The following is a 24,536-nucleotide window of genomic DNA, read 5'->3' as shown; positions in this document are numbered from 1 at the left end:
TTATTATTATTATTATTATTATTATTATTATTATTATTATTATTTTTTTACTATTTAATTTGTAAAAATGTGTATACACACACACACACACACACACACACACACACACACACACACACACACACACACACGTAGGAAAATATTTAGTATACACATCCAGAAATGCATACACTATTATATATTGTACATATATTTATTAGTTTCAGGTTGGCCATTCTTGTATTTTGCTCGTTTGTGTTGTTGTGTTTGCACATCTCTGTTGCTTGTGGGGCTCGCACACAAGAATTTCACTCGCATGTGCTGTGCCAGTGTGCCTGCACATGTGATGTGACAATAAAAGTGATTTGATTTGATTTGATTTGATCTGATAACATTTTGCATTTTGAACCTCGGTCTCTGTTGCTGGTGTGTGCGTCACATTTATAAACAGCTCATTGTGTCAGTGGCTTAACAGCATTCTGCAATTCAGAGAAGCATCATATCTGCAATTTTCATGAGTATTTAATGCAAATGATATTTGAGGAAGCAAAGTGCACTTCATGTAGCAACACTATCCTGGCACTGTTCACTGCCTGCTGTGACAAGAACAGTAGCTGGGCTAAGCATTGTACAGTGATGTTAGGATATTCTCTGTACTGTCCTGTAAAGGCTGAAGTAGCCAAAAATAAAAGTAAAATTAAATTAAAAAAAGACAGCATGTAAATTAAATTTTCTTCTGCAATTAAGCTGTTGTATTATGAGTATCTAACAGCATCTGTATGTAACCTGTTGTTTTTAGTTTATAACTCAATTTCCACTCATTCATTTTCTTGACTGCTTATCTAATTCAAGACAAATGGATCATCTGGTCACAGCTTTCACCAGGTGAGATCATCCAGACATCTATAATGTTTGATTTAAAGTTGGTTATTTTCTAGTTTGGTCTGTTGCACTTGATGAGGAAGACATTTTCATTTTTTATTGGCTACACGTTTTGCATATAGATTAATTTTCAGCCAGACAGCGTAAATATAGCAGCTCTGTTTTATTTACCATCAGCTCAGCTCTTCACTGACAATAGCTCTCTGAACAGCTCTCCAGACCGGACAGCAAACTTAGTGAGTACAACATGCTCATAATCCTTTATTTAGAAATGAAATTCACAGCAAATATTGAGCATAATGTTCCCCGAGCTTAAGACTGTAATGTGACATGATTCTACTTTACTGGATCAGTTAATCTAACATAGATCAATTTTTCTAAAACTGTAGCAGGACCGTTATGCCTCACTGTGTCTTGAGAGTTATTAGTGAGAGATAATTTACTTAGAAGATCTTTAAGTTAATCACATAGTAAACAGAAATATGTTGTAAAGTTAATTTGTAAATACAAATTACTTTTTGAAATGGTACTAATGTTTCAAACTTTCCTGTAAGAAACAACAGGAAATTTCAGTATTTTGAAAATGCTGTTTATAATTTTAATAATAAATTTATAACAATGCCTGAAATTTAGAGAGGAGACCACAATACCAGCTGCAGGAGAAAAACAAGCTCATAATACATGGCTACACAGTAAAACTGCATTGTGAGCTTTTTTGTAAAATAGCATTTTACAGTTGTCAGAGCCCCCTGTCCTCCCTAATAAAGGGGGTGATGCAGTACTCTCATCATTTAAGATGAGCCCTCTTCTCTGCTTTAAGATAACCACTCATGTTATCAGAGATGTTATCAGGGTTATAGAGTAAAGTCAAGTCCTCTTCGACACATTCATTTTCCCATCTCCCGATGGGGATATACAGACTCTCATATTGCCAGAAAAGCTCTGGTATCTTAGCAGGTTTCCTGTGGACCCATCCTCAAGATAGTATGGGCTAAAGATGGTACAGTAACTTCCTTTAGGACTTGAGTGGGACCCTAAAATCCCGTGTGAACTGGGTTCACTATTTGTGTAGTGAGAGTTTGTGAATATTTTTTACAATGGAATTTTATTTATTTAATGTCAAATGACAACAACAGTCACTTCAGGGAACTTAATGTAAGGTAAAGACAGTACTACATGTAAACTCCAACAAGTAGATGACCCGCTGTGAGCAAGCACTTTGGCAAAAGTGGGAAGGGGAAACTCTCTTTTAACAAGAAGAAACCTCTGGCAGAAGGTTGGAAAAAGAAAATAGTGGCTGGATAAGCTACTGCCCAGTACTGAGCAGAGGCTTTTCATTGTTCTATTGATAGTTCCCACATGCTTTGCATTTAATCTCTCACCCTGTAGGCTGTTTTCCCAGTTTCTGCGCAAAAGACCAAAAAAGCTAGCATCAGGAATCACTGCATAGAAGCAGAAACACTTCTGACAATGTATTTTGTGGTATGAGGAATAATACGATTAATACCATTCAACTTCTCATCAGAACAGTTTCAGATATAATTTCAGAGATAATGTGTATTGTCTGTGAATCGACCATCTATACTAAATGATTTGTGATGAACTGGTGGCAACCTGTTAATATTTTATGTTTAAATTGTCTGTTTTGGTTGTGCTGATTATATCATTATTAAGACAGACTTTTCATTCATTTGAAAGCCTGATGCTTAGCCTTGTCCACCCCAGCTGTAAAACTCAGAAACCAGTCTTACTTGTTATCATCTATCGTCCACCTGGGCCTTACACAGAGTTTCTGTCTGATTTCTCAGACTTTTTATCTGATTTAGTGCTCAACTCAGATAAAATAATTATTGTAGGTGTTCTCTGCAAAGCCAGAACATCTTACTATTCGTCCTATTATTCAACCTTGGAGTGATTTTTGACCAAGACATGTCCTTCAATGCACATATTAAACAAATATGCAGGACTGACTTCTTCCATTTGCACAACATCTTTAAAATTAGAAAATATCCTGTCTCAGAGTGACGCTGTAGAACTAGTTCATGCATTTATTACCTCCAGGCTGGACTACTGTAATTCATTATTATCAGGATGTCCAAAAAACTCGCTGAAAGCCTTCAGCTAATCCAAAATGCTGCAGCAAAAGTACTGACAGGGACTAGAAAGAGAGAGCATATTTCTCCTGTTTTGGCTTCCCTTCATTGGCTTCCTGTTATATCCAGAATTGAATTCAAAATCCTGCTCCTCACATACAAGGTCTTAAATAATCAGGCCCCATCTTATCTTAATGACCTTGTAGTACCATATCACCCTATTAGAGCACTTCGCTCTCGCACTGCTGGCCTACTTGTTGTTCCTAGAGTATTTAAAAGTAGAATGGGAGGGAGAGCCTTCAGTTAAGTTTCAGTTAAAACTTTCCTTTTTGCTAAAGCATATAGTTAGGGCTGGATCAGGTGACCCTGAATCCTCCCTTAGTTATGCTGCAATAGACGTAGGCTGCCGGGGGATTCCCATGATGCATTGAGTTTTTCCTTTTCAGTCACCTTTCTCACTCACTTTGGCTGTATCCCAATTCAGGGTCTGCAGCCTTAAAGTACGCAGCCTCAACGATCCTCAAGGGCCGCGTACTTAAAGACCGCTAAGGCCGGAAATGCGAGGCTTGTGAAATGGGATGGTCTAGCCTCCGTTGCGCTACCCAGGTTGCCTAGCAACCATGATACTAAATCATACAGCTTTGTTTGACAGAAATGAAGGAGAAAATCTTTTGTTCATTTGTTTGTTTGTTTCTACATGAGCTTTGATCATTCTCTGTAAGATTAAGGGCAGCTATTGAACGGCGTATATTTTAAAGTAAAGGCTTTAAAACCAAGTTAGTACAAACGTCACTAATGTCACATAACTTTGCCGACATGTGGCCAACAGTAATGTTTTAATGTTGTTCGTTATTAAACATTTGCACATAAATAAGTGACATAATATTCAGTACTTACTTAAAGTTTACTCTTCAGGCGCCCCTCATCCGCCGTTTTTTTCGGCAAAATTATCCACATGCACCGCCGCGCTATGCATTCTGGGATATGTTGGGCCACGAAGTCTACAGTGCTACGTCCTTAAAATTCAGGGAAATGAAGGACGCATTTGAGGGCCGCATTTCGAGCAGCCTTCGAATTGGGACAGCCTTCGTCGCGTCGCGGTGACGTAATCGGCCTTAAAATGCAGCCTTTAAGGCTGCAGACCCTGAATTGGGATACAGCCTATGTGTTAATAGACCTCTCTGCATTGCTAACAGTTAGCATGTTAGCAGGGAGTTTGTCCTTCCCACTATCGCCAAAGTGCTTGCTCATAGGGGGTCATATGATTGTTGGGTTTTTCTCTGAATGTATTATTGTAGGGTCTACCTTTACAATATACAGTGCTTTGAGGCGACTGTTGTTGTGATTTGGGGCTATATTAATAAAATTGAATTGAATTATTATCAAACAGTACATGTATAAAGCCAGATGACACAACTGAGTTAAACAGGAGACGTCTTGAAAAAATAAAATCCAACCGTCAAGTTTCTATTTCTAAATTAAGACAATACTATTATTACACAATTACTTCTTGTATGTGGAATGTTGGAGACTTTTTATTAAGTGTGGCATGTTTCACCTCTTAAAGAAAGCATATTAGAATGCATATATTCTTACATGCATCCAAATGTGCAGACAGACATAAACGAAGCATAAATGTTCTGTGATCTGTTGTGCACAGAAATCACTTTTGTTTCATAAACTGACGAACTATTGCAACTAAAAGATAAAAACAAATGTGAAAAAATAGTTTAAGAAAGTTTTGATTTATTCAAAACAACTTCATTGAAAATACGATTTTTTAAATAGTCTGATGTATGTGTTTCTTAAAGTTGGATAAGACAAGTGCATTCAGTACCCACCACCATCTGATTGTAATCTTCTAATAGGTGTTTGCTGATTCCAGGTAATTTTCATGTTTACAAACTAAATCAACTAATCCAAAAACATCAGACAAAAGGACAGAGAGTGAAAGAGAGGCTGTCTTTGGAAGTACATGTATTCGTGTTGTCAGTGATTTCTACCTTTGTGCAGAGACACACACTTTCATCATGTTGCTCTCTGCGACATCGTTGGTGCTGCTGATGGTTTGCGGCACTCAGGCTTCACATTTTTTAGGCACAGTCATGACCTACTACCCAAAGGACACTTTTGAAAACGGATCTGTCACAGTACGTACATTTTCTATCTAAAATAATTTTCCAGACTTGAAAACTTGAAAATGTTAGGTAAACACTTTGTGGCTGTAACTCTACAGGTGACCGTTCGGTATAAACTGAACTTCCACACAGCTGTCTGCACAAATGATGAAACATGGAGTTGCCTCAGTGGTGATTGTGGGACTGGAACCTACACACTATATGCGGTAAAACAGGAGAGCAGTGGAGACTGGTGTCAGAGAGAGGGAATCATGACTCGACAGGTTCCCAGCAACGCTCCGTTTGAACTTCGGTGAGTGTACAACAGGAAAAAGTCATTTGTAAAAACAATTTTTAATTGTCACTGAAGGGCGACAAAAATGGGTCACTCGTGGTAAACTAATAATTGACTAAAACATGTTATGTTCAGACTTTGAAAACTGAATTTTCTATCAAGGTTGGAGGGTAGTGCATGGATATCCAACGTCAAAAATGGCATTTCATCATGGAGAGCTGTGACTCGGGTGGAACTGAGGAACCGGTCCGACACCGGCAAAGCCAACACATCACCTCAGACCACCATCCTACCAGCTGTGGGGTAAGCCCACTTAATGTGTGTCTATGTTTGTATTCTTATATATTTCATATTTTACATTCATCCCTTTCATATTAAAATGTATTTAACAAAGTATTTATCAAATGTTCTTTACATTAAAATGAATACAGCAAATAGAGCTACAATCTTTGTTTCTCTCTCAGAGTTCCTTCAAACTGTCAGAGAGATTTCAGCCTGTTGATGTTTGACCCTGATGGAGACGAAGTTAAATGCAGATATGGAAACTCTGCACTCTCAGAGTGTAACCCCTGCACTCCACCGTCTGTCCTCAGCCTCTCATCGGTGAGCAATGACTGTTACTCTCATGTCAGATGAGACAAGCAAACATTTTGCACAGAAAGTGATTAAATGGTTTTAACTGAGTTACAGTTCAGATCAATTTATTTTGCAAAAGTGAAAGTTTGTCCAAAAAAGTTGTTTTTTCTGCAACAGAAAACATTTTGGTTATTTTGACTTCAAGCCCATTTTCGTCCTCTTGCAGTCGTCTTGTACTCTGTCATTCAGCCCCACCAACAGCAGTAATGAAGGTTCGTATGTAGTACAGCTGGTGATGGAGGACTTCCCCAGACAGACCATCACTCTGACTCAAACCAACGGGACACAAACAACAATAACTACCAACGATGCCATCAGCAAAATACCGATTCAGTTTGCTTTGAAAGGTACCAATATACGTTTCATTATCTTACAATGAAAGCACTAAAGAGCTGCTGACGATGAACTTAGTGCTCGGCCTGATGTACAGAGATGTTTGACCACCAGTGTCATCAGAACTGATTCTCTGGACCAACAAATATTAATCTGTCCAGCAGATATTTTACTGTGGATCATCTTTGCATCCTGTGAGAATCACCTTAATTTCTCTGTATTCTTCCAGTTGATCCTGCAGTGCCATCCTGCACAGAAGGACTCTTTCTGCCCAAGTTTCTTCCTCCAGCACCAGCCAACGGAGCTCAGCTCTACAACAATGTCAGTCAGACTCTGGAAATTCACATCACTGCAGAGGCACTTAACTCCACGTAAGTAAAACACAGTTAAAGACTTTGTCTGAATATATAAAAGTTTAAATATTATATTCAGAGCAGCCTATGGGTAGATATGAAATATAGGCCTCAAAGTCATGAATCTAAGAGAAATGAGTGACATGCAAATTTGACATATGTTTCAGGTTATCAGGTTACATATGTGAGATGATCTTTATTATTACAAATCTCCAGTGCTGATGTACAAGATTACAGTCAGAAGTCAAGTTAGACGACACAGTAAATAAAACAGCCAATGCCACACAGATGTAAGGACATGAATGCAAAAAGATTAGGTAATACAAAAGTAAAACACACGAACATCTAATAAAAGATATAAATATTGAAACACTGATCCAACATTAGTCTTGATTGATTGATGTTTGATGTGCTTCAGTACCCCTAAAAATGGGCTAAAAGCGCCCCTGCTTCCAAGGTTGGTTGGTTTGAGAAATAAAACATGGCCGGATAAAATCTGTGCTTTAGTTGGGAAACAAAAGAAATATGCTCTTTTTGCAGATGTGGAGATTTTGGAAAAAAACAAAAACAAAAACAAAAAAAAACCCCACACACAAGTTGATGAATTTTTGATTTTGTTTGTTGAAGGATCTCTGAGCTGCTCTACAGCGGGCCGTACAATTTAATCAGCAGTCCATCAGGACCAGGACAGTTCACCCTGAGATGGACACCATCTGAAAGCGAAGAAGGACAAAGCCTCCCCATCTGTTTTGCTGTCCAGGCAGTTTCTCGGTCAGTCTCATGTTTCATGTAAATGACTCTGTAGAAAGTTGCAGCAGTTGAAATTCCAACACGTTCTCACTCCCAAAGCGTAACATTTTACGCTAGGTGACAAATCGTCAACATATTACGTTTTCGGCTACCCACCACGTTCCTAAATGATGACCTCGGAAAAATGAGGAAATATCAGAACCGTATGGACTCAATCTACACATGTTCGCTCTTTTTCTTCAAATCGCTTAGAAACACACTATTTAACATCATTAAAGTCCTGGTTAATGTCAGGAAAAAGGTTATGGTTAGGGCTAGGGATAAGGTTAGGTTTAGGGCTGGAATACAAGGTTGGAACGTCTGTTACCGCAGGAGCGTCATTGCATTGGATTTCAGCCATAACCCTTTCGCGTTCCTCAGGAACGCCGCGGGACGTGACAAAACATCCGCATGTTACGCCTCGGGAGTAAGAACGGGCTCGAAATTCCTGAAATGAAAAAGTTTCAAAGTAAAATTTTAACTTGTTGCCTTACAAGTTTCCTGTTTTAAGGATTGTTCCATCATTAAAAGGTAGTTAGCTCTCCTTTGAGTCAACAAATATTTTTTTGTCTTTTGAGATTACAATTGCAGAAGGCAAAATGAAAACCAAAAAGCTGATAACAAGAGAGAGAAAAAATGGAAAAGACACTAAGAACCTGGGTAGAGGATCATGATGCTCATTGGGGACTTTAAATCAAAAGAGAAGAAGAGAGAAAAGACTTAAGAAGATTCACTGATGTAGTGAAGGAGGACATCCAAAGGGTTGGTGTGACAGATGAGGATGTTAGAAACAGAGTGAGATGAATGTAAATCTTCTGCTGTAGTAAAAGGTGCAGCTAAAACAAGAAGAATATAACATCTTTCTACTCAATTTTGAGCACTCAAAGCACTTTCTAGTACAAGTCTCATTCACCCTATCACACATACAGACAGACATGTGTTATACAAACATATTGTACCTAAATTACTTTCTATCTAACATTTACATGGATGTGCTGAGTAGGGCTGCTACAAACGATTATTTTGATAGTCGACTAGTCACCGATTATTTTTGCGATTAGTCGACTAATCAGATCATGCATCCATTGGATGTAAAACATACAGCTTATTGCACCAGCAGCATCTGCTCTTATATAACTATCATTAGCTTACAGCTTTAAGTGTTTAAGGTATGTGCTAACTAAAAATAAAGACAAGATGAAATTTGCAGATTGTTTCGTTGGAGTTTAATAAACTCAGTCGTCTGCTCCTGGCTATCTAAAATATAACAGGACACTGGAGTATATTCTCGAGCATCTCACACTTCTGATAATCAGTTGTCTGCTTGACGTTTATTCAGCTGCGTAAAAATGATAACTTTAATCTCAGCCAAACCGATTTAGCCAGGAACAAATAGAATACTGAAAAAAGCCAAACAATAACATTTTTAAGCTATCTAAGTGACTTATATGTAGGGTTGCCTACCGTCCCTTGAAAAACAGAATCATCCCGTATTTAGAAACAAAAGTACAGTGGTTCTAAATACGGGACGATTCTGTTTTTTAAGGGACGGCTGGCAACCCTACTTATATATCATGTTTAACATGAGTAGCGAAAGACGGCGGTGGGTTTGAAAACGATTTGCCGGGAGTCCGGTGTTCTCACGGCTCTAGTGAGCCTTGAACCCCGGCTAGCTATCGAGGTGGTGGGTAACAGACGTCTCCGAAAATGTCTGAGCGCTTTTGAAAATATGTAGTGTCTTCAAAGGAGCTTGCAAAGAAAAGCGTCTGGACTTCTTTAAGTTACTTGAAGACGTTTCACCTCTCATCCGAGAAGCTTCTTCAGTTCTAAGGTCAAATGGAGAGTCCCAGATATAAACCTAGTGAGAGTATCCCCCCACAGAGGGACAAAAGGACCCCCTGATGATCCTCTAATCGCCTGAGCCAAGGTGTGAAACTGGATGTGGGTCCCAATCAGCCAGAGTTTCGGGTGAGTTCATTGTGAAACCTGGCCCCACCTTATCATGCGAAAACCTTATCATTCTCGGATGAGAGGTGAAACATCTTCAAGTAACTTAAAGAAGTTCAGACGCTTTTCTTTGCAAGCTCCTTTGACTACGATGATCTGGATGACTGAGAACCTTCACAGACATATGTGGTGTCTTGATAAACTGAGCAGATATTTGAGGTTTACACAGCTACATTCTCGCCTGAAAATATGTTAAACGTGTATTCTGTGACCCAGAAAGAATAATAAGAGTAATATTAAAACTAACTAGCTGCCGCCATTGTTGGAAACTGAGCTGGGCTGCGCTATGAATTCTGGGACACAGCTTCTTCTTCGGGGTTTAACGGCAGCTGGCATCCTTGTACATGTAGTGCTGCCATCTTCTGTTTCAGTCCGTTATTACTCTTAAATCCTACCACTTATTCCTGCGTCTTTTGGGAGCTTAAAAAATTTCAAACGACGCGTCGACTATTAAATTAGTCATCGACAATTTTGATAGTCGACGTAATCATGACTAGTCAACTAATCGTGGCAGCCCTAGTGCTGAGTCAGTATCATGATACTGTGGCATATGGACAGAAAGAGCTGGGGATTGATCCACCACCAACCTGCTAATTGGTAGATGACCTGCTGTACCACCTGAGCCAACTTACGGGGTTGTCCTAAACTAGTACCTCTAGGAATAACAAGGAGAAAGTTGCTGGATTGTTAAGAAAAAAATGTTATGAAAGCATGCTCAATTAAGATACAAAGTATCAGTGGTTAAGGTACTTCAAATTATCATGGAATCAGACGCCTGTATAATGAAACATTAGACTTTATTATTATTTGCTTTGACATCTTTCAGTCAAGGTATTTCCTAAACAGACTACAAGTCGGATTTTTGTCATATTTATTGTATTTTGATCACATTTAAAACATCAAATCATCAGATTTCTCTTTATTCTCAGATTTCTCTTTACTGTTAAGTGTGTCTGTGTCAACTTTTCTGCTTATACTTGTTTTTGGGTGGTGTAAGCATGATCATTAAGGAGTGTTGGAGAGGTATACTGGTATACTTGAAAAGGAAAGATGATGTGAAACTACAGAAAGAATCATTTTGTACTTTTAATAACAGATCTATTGCACTGACTTATTTCTGCAGTGGGACCAAGTATCACTCAGAGCTTCGATGTGTCACTGTGACCGTTGTAAAAGGTGAGTAGAGTCCGTCACCATTTCAGCCACATTTTAAATCTAATTTACTGGATCAGTGTAACAGAGTTATAAGGTCTAATTCTGACTGTTTACCAGACCAGTAATAACCACAACACCCGAAACGACTACACCCAGTGAACCATCTTGTGAGTATGAATGAAATGACATGATGTTTACACTGTCTCAGTACAAGATATATTACTCTCACTTCATAGTATTATGCCAATTTTATATCACTACACAATACTCTCAATTCTTAATTTGTAAAACCAGCAAAATACTTTTGAGGTATATTGAGTGAATTTTGTAAGTCCAAAATAAAGTCATCAGGTGATAAGATGTGATTTTCACCAGGCCACAAAACCCAATGGTTGCCTTTGCAATCAACAGTGTGAACTAGTGAACAAACTCAGCAAAGCAAGAAATATAGAATGATGATCGAAAATGCCAGCAGGAAGTAAATAGATGATTAAGTAAAGCTAACTAAGCCTTGGTGGACAAACACAGGACCTTAATGTTTCATGTAGGACAACATGGTTGACATGAGTTTTACACCACCATCTTAAAATTCACAGTGCATATTTCTTTTTGCTAACACAAAAAAGAAAAAATGTATTTGGTCTGAATTAAAAAATCATCAACAGACTTGACGTTGCTTGAAAACTTTGAGAACTGAATAGAGTACAGTGATTTCTATTGGATTCTAACATGTCTGTCATGGTCCTGAGTCTGGCGACCCAGTGTTTATGTTTTTATTATTGATGTTCTTTCTTTTAGTTAGTTTTTGGTGATTTCTAGTTCTTTGGTATTGTTTTGTTGCCTCACCTGTGTTACACAGTTCCTGTCTCTTCTCCTTGACCTCTGTTTGTGCATCTCCAGTCAATCGCGTCGTCCCATGTCTCTAAGTTTCTGTGTTTCTGTTTCCATCGTTGCTAGTTTCATGCTCCTTGTTTCCTAGTGCTTCTGTTTCTAGTTTCCAATGTTTACTTCTTAGTTTCCATGTTCAAGTTTTGGTTTGTTATTCGTAAGTTTATTTTGTGGATTTTTTCCCCCAGCATACACAGCCATACATGACAATGTCTTTGTGTTTCTAGATGTTCTCAAATTGAAGATTACCTCTTTGGTGGACTTGTCAAAAGTTGATAGAAATTACTTACTTACACAGGTAAGTATATTTGTATTTATTCAGAAATCCCATCAGAGAGTCAAACAGCTGCACCATATGGACTGTATGGAAACAGCTGATCGACAACAAATTAAGGAAGCATCAAAACCGTTAACCCTTTCGACTATAAACGTGTTTGTTCAAATTTACCCTTTAACCCTTTAACGCCCAGGGTATTGTCTTTGATACATGTGTTTTGAGACTTCTAGATCATCAGCTTGACTTTTTTTATCCTCAAAAAATTATATAAATTGCGTGACACATTTTTAGTGACTAAATTGCAAAAATATGGCATATGTAGGAAACATGATACAAATTAAAACTCGTATATATGCAGATTAAAAATTGATAGATTTTTATATAGTTTGTCTAAAGATTCAGCAAACACTCCATTATCAAAAAAATTAAGATGTCTTGCAGTTATTTCATGGCTCAAATTTTAAAGGGCTAATATGTCTTGAAACATGCTCAATCACTCAGGTAAGGAAATCTCAAAGTTGATTCTGTTTATCCGGAACGTTTTCAGTGGAACAAATGTTTCATTACTCGTCAAAGTGACTTCTTCAGGCTCAGCTGACTGCAGGTTTCCCCAACCTTATAAACAATACATTTGCATGATTAGCACAACTGGATAACAACGGGATATGAGGTCAGTTCTAGAGATGGACCGATCCGATATTACCTATCGGTCCGATACTGACCTAAATTACTGGATCGGATATCGGAGATACATAAAAAATGTAATCCGATCCAAAGTATCACAAAATCGCCTCACAAAACGCGCTACTTGGCATAACCCAGCTTGGCGCATCGGCGCAGTATGTGTCACGTGATAGAGCGGCTGTTGTCTGCGAGACCTGTCGGTCTGTTGGAGCACTTGGAGCCTCGCTACATGCTTCCTAACTGCGGCATTTCATCTCGGCGAAAACTATCCCAGAGAAGTAAAGCAAGTGTGTAAGTTCCCTGAATGTTTGCACAGTATTTCCACGTTAAGCTTAACAAATGATATTGAGCCTCAGCTGGACTGGCCATTGGAGTTCCATACTGAGGTGAAAGGGAAGCGATTTTTCCCGTAATTCAGTTAGAATAAAAAAAAAAAATAGGACACAAAGCTGGAGTTATTCTGTCTTTGCTGCGCAGTTGCATCTACTTCTCTCATTCTCTCCCCCTCCCTCTCCTGTTACTTCAAACATGAAACTGATCAATGATCAGCTGATCGGCTTTTCTGCCGCAAGTCCGTCTTTCTTGTTTGTTTATCGCCCACTTTGCGCTAGAAAGAGAAGACCAGCGGATAAACAACAGCAGCACGTTTAAGTGTGATAAGCTGTTGTTAGAATGTATTTAATATTACTTTCTAGAATCAGCTGAGGTTTGCTGGAGCCACAGCTGTAAAAGCTGCTGGTCATGATGTCCGTTTGGATATGTAGTGAGAGTGAAACCTAAAGATAAAACCAGGAGATGTCCTTACTAAATCATCAGAGCTGAACAGGTGTGTTGAAGGGAAGTTATGAACTGTTTCTGAGAGACAAATAACACCGGGCTCCCTTTTTACGTAGCTGACAGCTGGTAAATGTGCAGGGGCGGGTCCTAACAGGGAGAGGGGGGCACAAAGAAATACTTTTCTTTGTTATGTCATTTAAAAACTTTGAATAAATAATTATCTGAATCTTACAACAAAAGTGGTCATCTCATTAAATGTATAGAAATCCATTATTGTATATGGTAAGTAATAAGTCATATATACACCTTAGTAAGCTATAGTACTTTTTCCTTTGGGAAGGTACCATCTGTGAAGTCTGCAATTCTGTTGAAGAAAGATGTTGAATCTATTTAATTATTGTAGAAAAATAATTGATTTCTGTGCATTTGTCTTACACTTGCATTAAATTAAAGTTAAAGTCAATTAAGCATCATGAGGTGGAGGGCGGGGGGTGGTTCCCTAATATTTTTGCTGGGAGTTGGCAACCCTATTAGTTAGGTTGCTTAATATTTCCACTAAGTACTCTTTAAAATACCACAATATGGGGGATGGTGTAGGTTTAAATTTATTAGATTGATCAGTATTGCTGAACTATAAAATGTTTTGGGTGCAGTGTATTTTTTGCATACAGGTATGACAGAATAGCTTCAGTCTCTTGTTTTTTAAAACTTGATTATGAACTTTTACAAAATGCAGCAAGATATTTATAAAAAAAAGTTTTATTGATTACAAAATATCGGATTCATATTGGTATCAGCAGATATCCAAATTTATGATATCGGAATCGGTATCGGACATTAAAAAGCGGTATCGTGCCACCTCTAGTCAGTTCCTTGATCATTAATATGCAAATTGTTGTTACCATTGATCAACAACCACTGATTAATGCTCATTGATCAATGGATACGAGTACCATTCGCAGAGAGTTGGGGAATGGCTGTAATCACAGTATTGTAAGATGCTGTGATTGCATGATGATGTAAGATCTCCTTGTTTCAGAGATTTCCCTTTTCATATAAAAGACCTCCTTGACTCCCCACTCAAACCAGCGTTCTTCCCTGTCCTGTTCACTCATCCAAGTGACCGATAAAGTTACTTGGATGAAACGTTTTTCCCACTAAAAACGCTACTGGCTGAATTGTAAACGAGTCTTTGGATCTGTTTCAGAGCCCATTCAGTCCTTCTAATTTCTAAAATCCTTGTACTGTCCAACTCATTCTCATTCCCAGGGTGCCAAATTCTGACATTTTGACAAAGCTGCTGACTCAGCACACAGGTTGCTATAATACTGCATATAGAGAACAAAAGATCCTGCTTTAAAGATTAAAATAGTGTTGGCCATGTAAGGTATATATATCCAGTTTGGGAACTCTGTGTTTTGAGCTTTGCTTTACTTTCTGTTTTTCGTTTATCTATCAAAAAGAGAAAAGATGGTGGTCTGAGTTAAAACACACCTATTATGACCACTGACACATAATGATAAAGGGAATGAGGGCAGGCTCCTTATTACACTACATGGGCAAAAACACTGGGTCACTAACGCATTAGAAATGCTGATCTGCCAAGAAAACCCATGACATGAAGCTCCAGGTACACAGTTTTTGTGCAGATGTTAATGCAGTCCCTTTAACACTATGCGCTTCAGCATCTGTAGTCTGTAGTCCCAGCCTGCTTCAAAATGGCCACCATCGTCCCTGTACCCAAATCCTCCACCATCTCCTCATTGAACGACTGGCGACCTGTAGCCCTGACCCCCATCGTAAGCAAATGCTTCGAGAAGCTGGTCAGGGACTTCATCTGCTCTGCACTACCCGACTCACTGGACCCTCTACAGTTCGCATGCCGCCACAACAGGTCCACTGATGATGCCATAGCCCTGACACTACACACTGCCCTGTCACACCTGGAGAAGAGAGACACGTATGTGAGAATGCTGTTTGTAGATTACAGCTCAGCATTCAATACCATCGTTCCCTCGAAGCTGGACAGGAAACTGCAGGATCTAGGACTGAGCAGCTCCCTCTGCAGCTGGATCCTTAGCTTCCTGTCTGACAGACGCCAAGTGGTCAGACTGGGCAGCATCACCTCATCCCCCATCACACTGAACACTGGTGCTCCACAGGGGTGTGTACTGAGCCCTCTCCTGTACTCACTCTACACCTACGACTGCACAGCCACTAACAACTCCAACATCATTGTGAAGTTTGCGGACGACACTACAGTGGTGGGTCTTATCACCAACGGTGATGAGACGGCCTACAGGGAGGAGGTCAGCGCCCTGACCCACTGGTGTCAAGACAACCATCTCACCCTCAACGTCGCAAAGACAAAGGAGTTGATAGTGGACTTCCGGAGGTGCAGAGAAGTACACACCCCCATCACCATCAACGGCGCTGCTGTGGAGAGAGTGAGCAGCTTCCGGTTCCTTGGTGTACATCTGGCTGAGGATCTTACGTGGTCAGTACACACAAACAAAACAGTGAAGAAGGCGCAGCAGCGCCTCTTCTTTCTCAGGAGACTGAAAAGATTCGGCATGAGCCCCCGCATCCTCAGGACCTTCTATCACTGTGCCATTGAGAGCATCCTCACTGGATGCATCACCACCTGGTATGGCAACAGCACCGCCTACAACTGCAAAGCTCTCCAGCGAGTAGTGCGGTGCTCTGAACGGATAATTGGAGGTGAGCTTCCCTCCCTCCAAGACATCTACAGGAAGCGCTGCCTGAGGAAAGCGGGGAGGATCATCAAGGACTCCAGTCACCCCAGCCATAAACTGTTCAGACTACTTCCATCAGGAAGGAGGTTCTGCAGCATCCGGTCCTGAACCAGCAGACTGAGAGACAGCTTCTTCCACCAGGCCATCAGACTGCTGAACACTTCATAGACACCTCAGCTTCACTACTGGAACTTCAACATTATGCACTCCATACTGTACAGTAATGCCACTGTTTTGCACATGTCTCACTCTGTATATTTTTATATATTTTATTTATTGTTTATTCTATGTAATTTGTAAAATATGTGTATACACACACACACACACACACACACACACACACACACACACACACACACACACACACACACACACACACACACACGTAGAAAAATATTTAGTATACACATCCAGAAATGCATATACTATTATATATTGTACATATATTTATTAGTTTCAGGTTGGACATTCTTGTATTTTGCTTGTTTACATTATTGTATTTTGCACAACTCTGTTGCTTGTGAAGCTCGCACACAAGAATTTCACTCACATGTGCTGTACCAATGTACCTGCACATGTGATGTGACAATAAAAGTGATTTGATTTGATTTGATTTGATCTGATAACCCTGCTCTGTACATTTACATGGTCTGCCACTCTATGACTGAGTTGTTATTTCTTCCAATTTAAGTCCAGAAATGCTAACAATTTTTTTATTTGTCATCACTGCATTGTTTTTTTTATCATCCAAAAAAAACAATAAAATAATTAACTTCTTTTTAGACTGACAGAAACCAGAGTTGCTGTCACAGCGGGGGTACGCCGGTCTGTTTGTTTTTAAGACTCAGAAGCAGACGCAGAGAGGAGTTTGTGGGAGTTAACAAAAGGCGAGCCTTTATTTGGCTGTAAGCAGTAGCATAACACGAAACTAAGAAAACAACGAAGACTGTGAACACTGTGTAAACTGAAAGAATATGAAACTCAGTGAAATAACCATGAAGAAAATATGAACACTGAGTAATCTAAGAAACACAGTGTAAACACGACATTTTCACTGATCCGGCCCGCATTAGATGAAAGTGAATGTGATGTAAAGTGAATTTGACGCCCCTGGTCTACAGTACCCCACTGGGAGAAATGACTGTATGGGGTCATATCTTAAACTGTTCACACATGATAGACATGCAAAACCACACAGGCACACCCTTCATCATAAAAACTGTTTATGCGAGCACAGTTTCTTAAAACCTTTGCTGCTTCTTTCTAAAGAACCCTCACATGTATAATAAAAATCAGTGAGAATATCTGTCTTCATTTTTCCCTCTCTGTAGATCAAAAATGTGCTGATATCCAACGGACTGCCCCAAGACATGATCATACGACTCATGAGCAGCAAACCACAGATTGGTGCAATTGCAGCGCCCTCTACTGGCACAACATGAACATCTACTGACAACTTCTGGAACATTTTAATTTCATCTGCTGAATGAAGTTTTGTCTTCACTGTTCTTTAAATAACTTAAGAGTAGATTTTAAAAGCAAAAATTGAACCTGATTTTTCACTGCTATGATCTAAAATTAAGTAATTTGTACTGTGTTATTTTTTACTATCCTCATTTTATTTTATTCAAGTGGTATAATTCAAATATTTTTTGTTATTTATTTTAATAATTGTTTAAATTTTATTTTATTCTCTTCACTGTGTGCAATATACTTTCATTACGCTTTTTGAGATTTATAATTTCTGTTTGAAGTAATTTGCAGTTTGGATTTGATATGTGTTATATGAAAATAAAGATATAATTTATGTTAATAATGTTATTTAATATGAATGATTTTTAAAATGAATGGTAATTAAAAGGAAACTTTTAAAATGGCACAATGGAAAAGGACTAAGGTTTTATCACATCCTGCAGAACTGCCTCTGTTCAAACACAAAATACAAACATTTTTGGATATCGTCAGTTGACCCGGGCCCTATTTCAGGAAGCCGGTTTAGAAAACTCAGAGTGAAAAACGATGCTCAGGGTTGAGTAACCCCGAACTGTCCAACTCGGAATATTCGGTTTCAGAAAGGCTGATAACAATTAGTTCAGTCAACGCGGAGTTGCTTTAACCCCAAGTTAAGCGCGCGCACGAGGATACATAAAGCCCTGATTAGTAGAGCACAGATTAAGCGAGTCACCATGGAGACGGAGGGAAAGAAGGCGCGGTCAATGTATTTCACAGCGCTTGAGGCCGAAATTCTGATGGCAGCATATGCCGATAACATGCAAATTTTGCAGAAAAAAAGTAACACAGCCTCAGCTGCAAAAGAAAGGGAGCATGCATGGCAAAACATAGCCGACAGAGTCAATGCGTGAGTGTTAATTTAAACATTGATCTAGGGATTTCCACCCATTTAACACGTTATTTTATTATATTTTATTTTATTTTTTATTTCATACATTTTATTTTGTGATGTGATGTGAGCGCAGGTGCAACCCAACAGGCCCCAAACGTTCCTGGCAGCAAGTAAAAATGAAATATAAAAATATAGTCCAAACAGGTAAGGTGTAATTGTATTATGAGCCATAGTGCTTGGTCTGTTTGTCCGATGTAAATCAATTGCAGTTAGAGGCTACATTAATTTCCCCTCTGTAAGCACTTATTGAAATTATCTGAGCATTACAAGTACATATTTGCTTACTCTGTATGCTCAAATGTGACCCGTTATGGCCACTAGAAAAAAAGCGGAGGCCCGAAAAACAGGTGGGGGTCCTCCACCACCACCACTCACAGAGCCTGGCCACTTGGCTTCCACATTTGTGATAATGTTGGCAGCATCACATATGATTCACAGTGCAGAGAACACAAATTAGCATCCATTACTAATAATGAAATAATTTGTTAGTTTGAAATGCTACAGGGAACTATGTACCTGTACATTAATGCTGTGGAAAGACTTCCTGTTCACATAGTCTCCTTCATTTACTGAAGGAGCAATGATTGGAATGTGAGTGCCATTTGTACAGCCAATCACGCCTGGGAACCGTGAGAATAAATGTAAACTTTAAGTAGTAGTTCAAGTATCACTACATCATGAATTAAGTTTTGTTCATCCTGCTACCTGCAATTTTGTGGCATCCCTCTTTGATAAATCTTGTGGGTCTATGACCGGGGAACACCACAAACGAGTGCAGGAGACGTTTCAGTGCAACTGTAACATTCCTGACTGCCCGACAGACGGTAGCCTTGGAAACGTGCTCAGCGTCACCAATATTATATAGAAAGCTCCCGTTTGCAAAAAACCGAAGTGCGATACAAATAATATGTACAGAACTGAGAGGATGTCCGCGATGTGTCACATGAGCAATATTAGGCCTGAGCATGTTATTCAAATAAATTGTAGATTGTGCTGAAAAACGGTAACGTTCACACAGAAAATCATCAGGAAATGATAAAATGTCCGAACGCGCTCTAATCACTCTCTCCCGGCGGAGAGCTCTGCGGAGAATTTGGGCTTCAACATCTACTGGCTCTTCAAGGAAGGGACACGCCATGTCTGACACTTCCTACAGTCAGGTTTCCGACAAAGAGGCGGAGAAAGTCAGGGTTAGTTGAAGTAAACCTGCTAGGGGGCAGGTTAGCTTCACGGAGTGTGTCGTCATAGTAACTCACTCAGAATTAATCTAAACTCGCTTTGTGAAACCGAAAACCCAGAGTTTTCGTTAACTCAGGGTATACTTACTCAGAGTTTGCACTAAACCGGCTTCCTGAAATAGGGCCCCGGTCAATTATGTGATTGTATATTTTGTGCTATGAAACTCCAGCATCCAAGCAAAAGTAAATACTTCAAAGACTAAAACTGCTTTGACTTAAATGCTCACAGTAAAGGAAAAAGAGAATATTCACTTTAAAAGTAAAAGACTGTCAGGGTCCCTGTGTCGACCCGGTCGGCTCAGTGTGGCTACATGTGTTTTTGTTTTGATTGTGTTCCTGCTCTGTCCCTCCTTCTCTCACTGCCTGGGCGGAGCTCACCTGTGGGCTCTTGCCCTTGGCCCACGCACCTGGTCATAATCACAAACCTGTGGCTCATCACCAAACAGTGTTCCAGTCCCTTTATAAGATGGAAGCTCTGTGTTTCTCGTTGCTGGACTGTTGCCGACTCTCGTCAGTGTTAACCCCAGCTCGGTTTATTGTCGTGTTTCCCTGGCGATCTTCCTATAGTAACCTTTTGTATCGCTGTGAATAGATTTCCGTGGACCTGCCCCTGTGCTACCTGATAGATCAAGTGTGTGAGGATTGGAGCGAGCTTTTGTGTTTCTTGTGGAGTATAAAGAGGAGTGTGAGGCGTGGACGGAGTGTGGTCTTTGGAGTGTGTGTGGACTGCAAGTGTCTTTCCCCCCTGTTTGTGTGTGGATTCCCAGAACCTGTCTTTTCCCCACTTTGTAAATAGATCAACTGGTGCTTCTGTAAATAAAAACTTTTTATTGTTCTGTACTCAGTGCCTCCAGCACTGCCGTGCTCTAATCCACAGCCAGGGAGTTTTGTGACACTGCAGCTAATCGTGTCTTGTTTCTCACACCATCATGCTCCACAACCTTTTCTGTGGAGGACTACATATCTGGAATATCAGGATGAAGATGGAAAAGACTTACTGTTTTCCTGGCACTTGAATTTTTGAAGTGGATTGTAGTCCATGTGGGAGCTAATGATATCCAATATCAACGTTCTCATTGGTCAACAGTATCAAGCAATGTTTTATTGCAGCTCTTAGAACACACAGTAGGGATTAAAGAAAATGCAAAGCAATGGTTTGAATCATATCTATCAGATAATTCTAGTTCATTCATGTGAATGGATAGTCTTCACACATTAATGTTAGGACTTTCTCAGTATTCCATGCTAGGACCAATTCCGTTTATGATATACACGCCTGCTTAGGCAGTATAATTAGAAGGAATAGCATACATTTATCATCGCTATGAATTTAATTGCTAACCAGCTTTATTTATCCATGAAGCCAGATTATATAAATCAATCAAGCTACAGCTATGTCTTAAAGACTTAATAGCCTGGATATCCCATATTCTATTTGCTCCAGTATCTCAGAATATATCTAGGAATCTTGGAGTTATTTTGACCAGTATATGTTTTTACAGAGGGCTTTGTAAATGAAGCTTCAAACTATATTTCCAGTCTAAATGATGATCTTCTAAATAGAATAGAATAGAATAGAATAGAATAGAATAGAATAGAATTCAACTTTATTGTCATTGCACATGCACAGGTACAGGGCAACAAAATGCAGTTTGCATCCATCCAGAAGTGCTTTAGTGATATAGATATATTACAATATATATTAGCAATAATATAGATATGTGAGTATATTACAGAAATGGGTCTATTATGGTATGTTATAATGTACACGGTATGAAGTATGTTGTGAATATTCTATAACTATAAGTATGTACAGGCTGTAGTGAGTACAAGCTATGTACAGGATATGAACAGGATATAAATATGAAAAACTATACAGAATATGAAATAAATAACTTTACAGAATCTGAGATATACAGCTATACAGAAATGGGAACTATGCAAGTTGTAAACAGTTGTAGGATTAAAGATTATCGAATGTACAGAATGATTATTTACACAGAGCTATACAGTAGTGCAGTTAAGATAAGTGTGTCACGGTCTGGCTGGGGCAGACCGTATGTGTTGCAGAGGAGGACTCAAACAAAGACCAAAACGTAGTGTGGATAAACAAAACAAGCCGTTTATTGAGGCTAGCAATGAGGGTAAAAATAATCGGGCATCGGTGAAAACTAAACAATAACCTAAACTGGGTGAAAGAAACAAGGCCACAAAAACAAAATGTCCATCAAAAACACAGAAGCGCAGGGAACAGTTCCTAACTCCTCAGGGGGCCGACCTGGAGGGTGACGGTCCAGTAGTCCATAGTCCACGAGCTCAGGGGGCCGACCCGGAGGCCGACAGCATAGCAGGTCATAGTTCCAAGGTTCAGGGGGCCGACCCGGAGGTCGCGAGCACCACAGGTCACAGTTCAACAGCTCAGGCGGCCGACCCCGATGGCAACAATGTCCAGCTAATGGCCCGGAAAGCAGCCAGCGATTCCAAGGGGCAAAACGCGGCTTGGGCGGCGGCAACACAGCTGCAGGACCAGGCGAGGCCGACACAGAAGCAGAGGCTGAAACTTGACCAGGCGACGGCGAAGCAGGAGCTGAGGCCGAGGCTGGACCAGGCGTAGCAGAGGCCGAAGCCGGACCAGGCGAAGATGAAGACTCTGACGAAGCCAGACCAGGCGAAGATGAAGACTCTGATGAAGCCGGACCAGACGAGGCTGAAGGCTCTGAGGCTGGACCAGACGAGGCTGAAGACACGGAGGCTGGACCAGACGAGGCTGAAGACACGGAGGCTGCAGCAGGCGAAGCACAGGCTGGAGCTGCAGCAGACGAAGCACAGGCTGGAGCTGCAGCAGACGAAGCACAGGCAGGAGCTGCAGCAGGCGAAGCACAGGCAGGAGCTGCAGCAGGCGAAGCACAGGCTGGAGCTGCAGCAGGCGAAGCACAGGCTGGAGCTGCAGCAGGCGAAGCACAGGCAAGAGCTGCAGCAGGCGAAGCACAGGCTGGAGCTGCAGCAGGCGAAGCACAGGCTGGAGCTGCAGCAGACGAAGCACAGGCAGGAGCTGCAGCAGGCGAAGCACAGGCAGGAGCTGCAGCAGGCGAAGCACAGGCAAGAGCTGCAGCAGGCGAAGCACAGGCTGGAGCTGCAGCAGGCGAAGCACAGGCTGGAGCTGCAGCAGGCGAAGCACAGGCTGGAGCTGCAGCAGACGAAGCACAGGCAGGAGCTGCAGCAGGCGAAGCACAGGCTGGAGCTGCAGCAGGCGAAGCACAGGCTGGAGCTGCAGCAGACGAAGCACAGGCTGGAGCTGCAGCAGACGAAGCACAGGCTGGAGCTGCAGCAGACGTGGACGAGGCTGCCGGTGGAGCAGCTGGTGGCTGAACGGGCCCCTCGGACCCTCCAGCGGAGACGGGTGGCTGAACGGGCCCCTCGGACCCCCCAGCGGAGACAGGAGGCTGAACGGGCCCCTCGGACCCCCCAGCGGAGACAGGAGGCTGAACGGGCCCCTCGGACCCCCCAGCGGAGACATGAGGCTGGGCGGGCCCCTCGGACCCTCCAGCTGACGAGGCATGAGGCTGGGCGGGCCCCTCGGGCCCTCCAGCTGTCGAGGCATGACCAGCAGGTGTAGAGACCACCGGCTGGACAGAAGGCTGAGCAGGTGATGGAGCAAATGACTGAGCTGCACAGTGGGTTAAGGGCTGGGCTAACGGAAGCACAGGAATGTAAGCTACGGACCGGGCTGCTAACAGAGCTAATGACTGAGCTAATGACTGAAAGGCATGCAGTAGCGATGGCGGCGTGGATTGCAGACCGAATTCTCCTGAGCCCTCAGTAGAGACAGGGACGGGTGCAGGAGCATGCCGGACACTAGCCACTCCCACCCGAGGAGTAGGTACGGGTGCGGAGACGGGCTGTATCCTGGCTGCCCTCACCCTGGGGACCGGAACAGGTCCCGGCAACGGCTGGGCAACTGCCCTTCCCACCCGAGGAGCAGGTACGGGTGCAGAAAGGGTCAGAGCCTCAGCCGGCCTGGAAACCAGAGCGGGAGCCAACTGGGCCTCAGTCTCCCCCACCCGAGGAACAGACATGGGTGCAGAGGTACGCTGGGCCCGAGCTGCCCCGGGAGGAGAAACACGAGCAGGAACGGGAGCAGGCTCAGATAAAACAGTCGCAGAAACGGCAGGCTCAGGGTCAACATATATAGGGTCAACAAAAACGGATCTATCAAAAATGAGCCCGCCGTCCACTTCATGTTTAGCAGTCTTAGCAATAGCAGTCTTAGTTTTAACAGTTTTCAAAATCCTTGGGTTAACAGTTGCAGAGCGGGTTGACTCGGGGATGACTGAACCGGACCTGACAAAACCCGAACAGACGGAACCGGAACTGAAGGTGTTTGACCTGGTAGAGTGGTTCACAGTTTTCCCTTTAACCGCATGTGCAGACTTAGGCGAGCGGGTATTGTTTTTCATCTCTCCCTGTGTAGAGGGAGCAAAGCAAAACGATTCTTCCCAGTCCACGTCGTCATCCATAAGGGAAGTTCCCCACGGATCAGAAGTGAGCTGATTACTTTTAATGTCAGACGGGACGTGAGAATAAAAGTCAATGTCACTCACCACCGTGAGCTCGGCATTGTCCAGTTTATGGCGACGGGCGCGCCGCTTCCTTCGAGCGGAGGAAGCCGGCGGAGCGAGCGACTGAGCCCCCGGTGCACAACACGGCGACAACGAGGCTGGAGCGTGAGCGCCTGTAGCCACGCGAAAAACTCCCACTTGAAGCGGACGAGGCTTGGAAACAGGCGGGGACTTACGGCAGCTCTTGGGACCTCCGAGAGCTAGCCGAGTCCCGTGGAAAATCCGCTCATAGTTGGGGGCGCGCCACGGCTTCC

At 41.7% G+C, this 24,536-nt stretch overlaps 1 protein-coding gene across 1 annotated transcript; it reads left to right on the top strand.

Annotated features, from left to right (window-relative positions):
- Window positions 1–4,984: 4,984 nt before the first annotated feature.
- LOC146674174 (uncharacterized) lies at window positions 4,985–23,855 on the top strand. The gene is made up of 11 exons (XM_085401050.1): window positions 4,985–5,104; window positions 5,191–5,384; window positions 5,529–5,669; window positions 5,831–5,969; window positions 6,169–6,349; window positions 6,565–6,706; window positions 7,316–7,459; window positions 10,608–10,660; window positions 11,755–11,825; window positions 21,933–22,193; window positions 23,601–23,855. The coding sequence occupies exons 1-11, from the start codon at window positions 4,985–4,987 to the stop codon at window positions 23,853–23,855; spliced, it is 1,701 nt and encodes a 566-aa protein (XP_085257176.1).
- The last annotated feature ends 681 nt before the right edge of the window (window positions 23,856–24,536 follow it).

Source organism: Rhamphochromis longiceps, linkage group LG3 (assembly GCF_057381845.1).
Source record: "Rhamphochromis longiceps isolate RC_006_pf linkage group LG3, R_longiceps_female_GT1.1, whole genome shotgun sequence".
Classification (NCBI taxonomy): Eukaryota; Metazoa; Chordata; class Actinopteri; order Cichliformes; family Cichlidae; genus Rhamphochromis; species Rhamphochromis longiceps.
This window is presented reverse-complemented; position numbering and strand designations above follow the sequence as displayed.